General features: G+C 38.7%; 1 protein-coding gene across 3 annotated transcripts in view; it reads right to left on the reverse strand.

Moving 5' to 3' along the window:
* Window positions 1-2,776: 2,776 nt before the first annotated feature.
* Window positions 2,777-3,772, reverse strand: part of LOC122553786 (serine/arginine-rich splicing factor 5-like) — a 7,945-nt gene continuing 6,949 nt past the window's right edge. For all 3 annotated transcript variants that reach the window (XM_043698104.1, XM_043698103.1, XM_043698105.1), the window contains exon 8: window positions 2,777-3,281. In XM_043698104.1, the coding sequence (XP_043554039.1) occupies window positions 3,062-3,281 (220 nt within the window). In that variant the 3' untranslated portion in view covers window positions 2,777-3,061. The remainder of the gene's footprint in view (window positions 3,282-3,772) is intronic.

Consider the following 3,772-nt stretch of genomic DNA (forward strand, 5'->3'; position numbering starts at 1 on the left):
GCTCCAGCTTCCTCCCATTACCCAAAGATGTGCAGATGATGTGGACTGGATATGATAAAAGTAGTGTTGCCAGAGACTTTGGGGTGCAGGTTCACAGTTCCTTGAAGGTAGAGTCACAGGTAGACAGGGTAATTAAGGTGGCATTTGATATGTTTGAATTAATGGGTCAGTGCATTGAGTATAGGTACTGTGGTATGTTGTGAACAGGACATTGCTGTGTTCAATTCTGGTCTCCCTGCTTTAGGAAAGATGTTGTTAAACTTGAAAGGGCACAGAAAACAAGGATATTCTCAAAACTCGCTAAGGAGGATATTATTGGGGTTTAGAGGGTTTGAGCAAGGCGGAGGAGCTGAATAGGCCTCTTGAGGGAAACTACGTTCACAAGATTTTGTTCACATCTGGCAGGGTTGCTGAGTAATCTGTAGTCACAGCTGCCATGCAACACAGTGTGGTGCAATGTGTCCGTTAATTCCTATTTACCATTGTTGCATGTTATAATACAGGATAGACAGTAGAACATAATCAAAAAAGTAATATGTAGTAAACTTTATTTTTAGTTGTTTGGAACTGAAGTCACATGTATTTCTTCTCCAAGTATGCAGAGTTGAAAATTTCATCTGTTTTAAATAAATATTTGAGGCCCAAACCAGATTGAACTTCAGGTTCTGGTCTGCAATCGCAACAGGCTGCAGTAGCAGATGTGATGTGCATAGATTTCAGTTACAAACCACTATTCAGCCACACGTTAAACCTGTAGTATATGCTTTTGTATAACCACACTTGCATCAACGGAAAATATACCTGATGTTTTCATGTTATTACAATTTCACAAGTACTTTGACTCACTAACATATATCTGAATGCAACCTCTAGAATTTTTGTGGTCACCTTCCATAGTAATTGGACAGTATATGCCAAAATTAACCAGTACATGGATGCTTGACAGCAATATGAAAGAAGCACTAATGGAATAAACAAAATATGAAATTGTAGAAGTAACTACAGCCACAGGTGACCAGTTGCCACAGGTAAGGGGTACTCTGCTAACTACAGAGTATATCACCAAGGAGAAGAGAAGAGGATAGACCAGGAAGATGGCAGGGCAAAACATGGCTAATGTGAAAATTGAAGAGCTGGAAATAAAACCATTCCCATCATCAAGAATAATAGGGATTCAGCGATATACAAGATACTGTAACACCCATTGCTCTGAAAGGCTGCTAATAAAGGGGTAGCTAATTCATTCTCCATTGCCTCAAAAGGTATTTGGTGCATCGCAGTAGAAACATATGCAAGATTTTGTCCTCTTACACCAGGAGCTTCCTGAATTTGCAGGCCACTCCTGTTAAGTTTTCCTACAACAGTAGTTACAGTTTAACATTCAATTTATAGTCCCACAAACAGCAAGTTTAATAAATGACCAGTTAATCTGTTTTTGCCATGTTAGCTGAGGGATACCAATTGTCACAATAGGGACACTATTCTGCCACAGGACTTGTATTGTTATTTGAGGGTACAGGGCCTTGTTTTGATGGCACATTCAAAAGACATTACTTCCAAAAGGAAACACCTGACAGATTGATTCTCTGAAATGACAAGTTTAAATCTTTGTGATTCAGTACCATGAATAAGAAGCATGCTCCAGCTGCTGTTTGTGGAGTGAGCCACAAGGAACAGAAGGTTCAATTCCCACTACGATTGAGCTGAACAAAAGAATGCTATAATTAGTTTCAGTCATTCTGTTTTCAGACTTACACAGTCCAATAAACATTGCAAAAACAGAGAAGCAAAATATTGAAGATGCTGGAAACCTAAAATTAAATAACTGGATCACTGGGTCCTAAGTGGTTTAGCTTTAGGAATGATGCAAGAAAAATCATGCTTGTTAAGTAGAAGTCTATTTAAACATGAAAAAAAGTGTAATTGTTGGATAACACCACCTGCAAGTTCCTCTAAGGAACACAGCACCTTGAACATACTTCTTTATAGCAGGATCAAAACCCTGGAATTCCAGGTACTCCAGCACTGGAGTAGGTCATAAGATTTAGGAGTAGAAGCAGGCCATTCAGCCCATCATGTCTGCTCCACTATTTGATGATGGCTGATATGCTCCTCAAACCCATTTTCCTGCCTTCTCTCCATAACCCTTCAACCCAATATCAATTAAAAATCTGTCTAATTCCTCCTCAAATTTACTCACTGTCTCAACATCCAGTAGCTTCATAATAAGGTTGCCCACCATGTGAGCACAATTAGACACTGGCAATTACAGCAATGCATTGCCAACACCACCAACATCCCATGGGAAAATGAACAGGTTTTATCTGACATTCAAAATGTAAGGAAAGCAATCTGATGAAGATATTCTACATATGTTAAGATTTTATATTTTGAAACATCACTAGCTGCTGATAAAGACATTTCTGTACATTGTACTAATTGAATGAGGTGGGGAGCAATTGTAGATAAATTTAGGTGTTTTGCAGATTACTTGCAATTATTTAAAATTCCACACCAAAATTAAGACAGATACAAACCTATCATGTCAACAGCTGGCACAGATCCAAAACAAGTTATCAAACTTTCTAAAAGAAAAAACTGCTCAAGAGGGTTATAGCATTTTGTTTTTCCATAACTTCTAGATTTTCAACATTAGTACGTATTTTCTTATCCTCACTTCTGGATCCTTCACGGTCGTTTAAGGATACCATTGTTTGTGAACTTCTGCCTGTAGCTCAAGTTGAGAAATATGAATCTATGGAACTCAAAACAAAAGTACTATGTACAATCTTTATTTAAAAGCAGTACATAAGAGAAATGTAATTTACACCATTACATTTATTACCAAAAGTAAAAAATAAATTGGATTCATAGTCAAAGAAACCAATGTCAATGAAGAAAGAAATTGGAGCAACTCAACTCTGCATGTGACAAGTTAAATGAATACAGCTCAGTAAATACAAGTACTGCAGTTCTAACAAATTTAAGATCTGCATTTCTCATTTAAATTCATCCCTTTACACCAACTTTCACTCACAAGTAAAAGTCCACAATAGTGTGTTTAGTCTGTGCTCTCACCAGAAGGTGAACGTGTGCGTGATCTTACATGATCCCCAGATGCCATAGAGGAATGGCCTCTCTGCTCCTTGGCAGGAACAGGTGATCTACTCTCAGATCGGGATTTGCTACGGCTTCTGCTCCTGGAACGACTGTAGGACTTACGGCCTCTGGAACGAGATCTGGAGGAGCTTCGACTACGGGAACGAGACCTGCTACGAGACCTGAGAGGGGGGAGAACGTAAGAACAAAACAAAGCTTTGAATAACCACAATTCAATATGACTTTATTAAAACTAATTATATAAACAAAAAAAAAAAGGATTGCTGGACAAACTCAGCAGGTCTGGCGGCATCTGTCGCGAGAAAATAGTTAATGTTCGAGGCCTGTTTCAGAACTGATCCAAAGAGTCACTGGATTTTTCCAGTGACTTCAGATCTTCAGCATCCAAAGTTTTTGTTTTAACTCGAGAAACAGGCTGGCTCAATTCAGGTCCACCCTGTTTGCATCAAGCCAAACATTGACAAATTTGTCAGACAGAAGTAGTTTTAAACAGCATCAGCTAGGTGACATGCAACAGCAGAATGTATTATCAAAGTGGAACTACATCAGTTTAGGAAATCTGGTCAGCACAGATGAGTTGGACCAAAGGGTTTGCTTCCATGCTATATAAGTGTATAGCTAGCTCAGAGGCTGATCAAATATGTGGGGGGTG

This window comes from Chiloscyllium plagiosum, chromosome 10 (genome assembly GCF_004010195.1).
Source record: "Chiloscyllium plagiosum isolate BGI_BamShark_2017 chromosome 10, ASM401019v2, whole genome shotgun sequence".
NCBI classification, from domain to species: Eukaryota; Metazoa; Chordata; class Chondrichthyes; order Orectolobiformes; family Hemiscylliidae; genus Chiloscyllium; species Chiloscyllium plagiosum.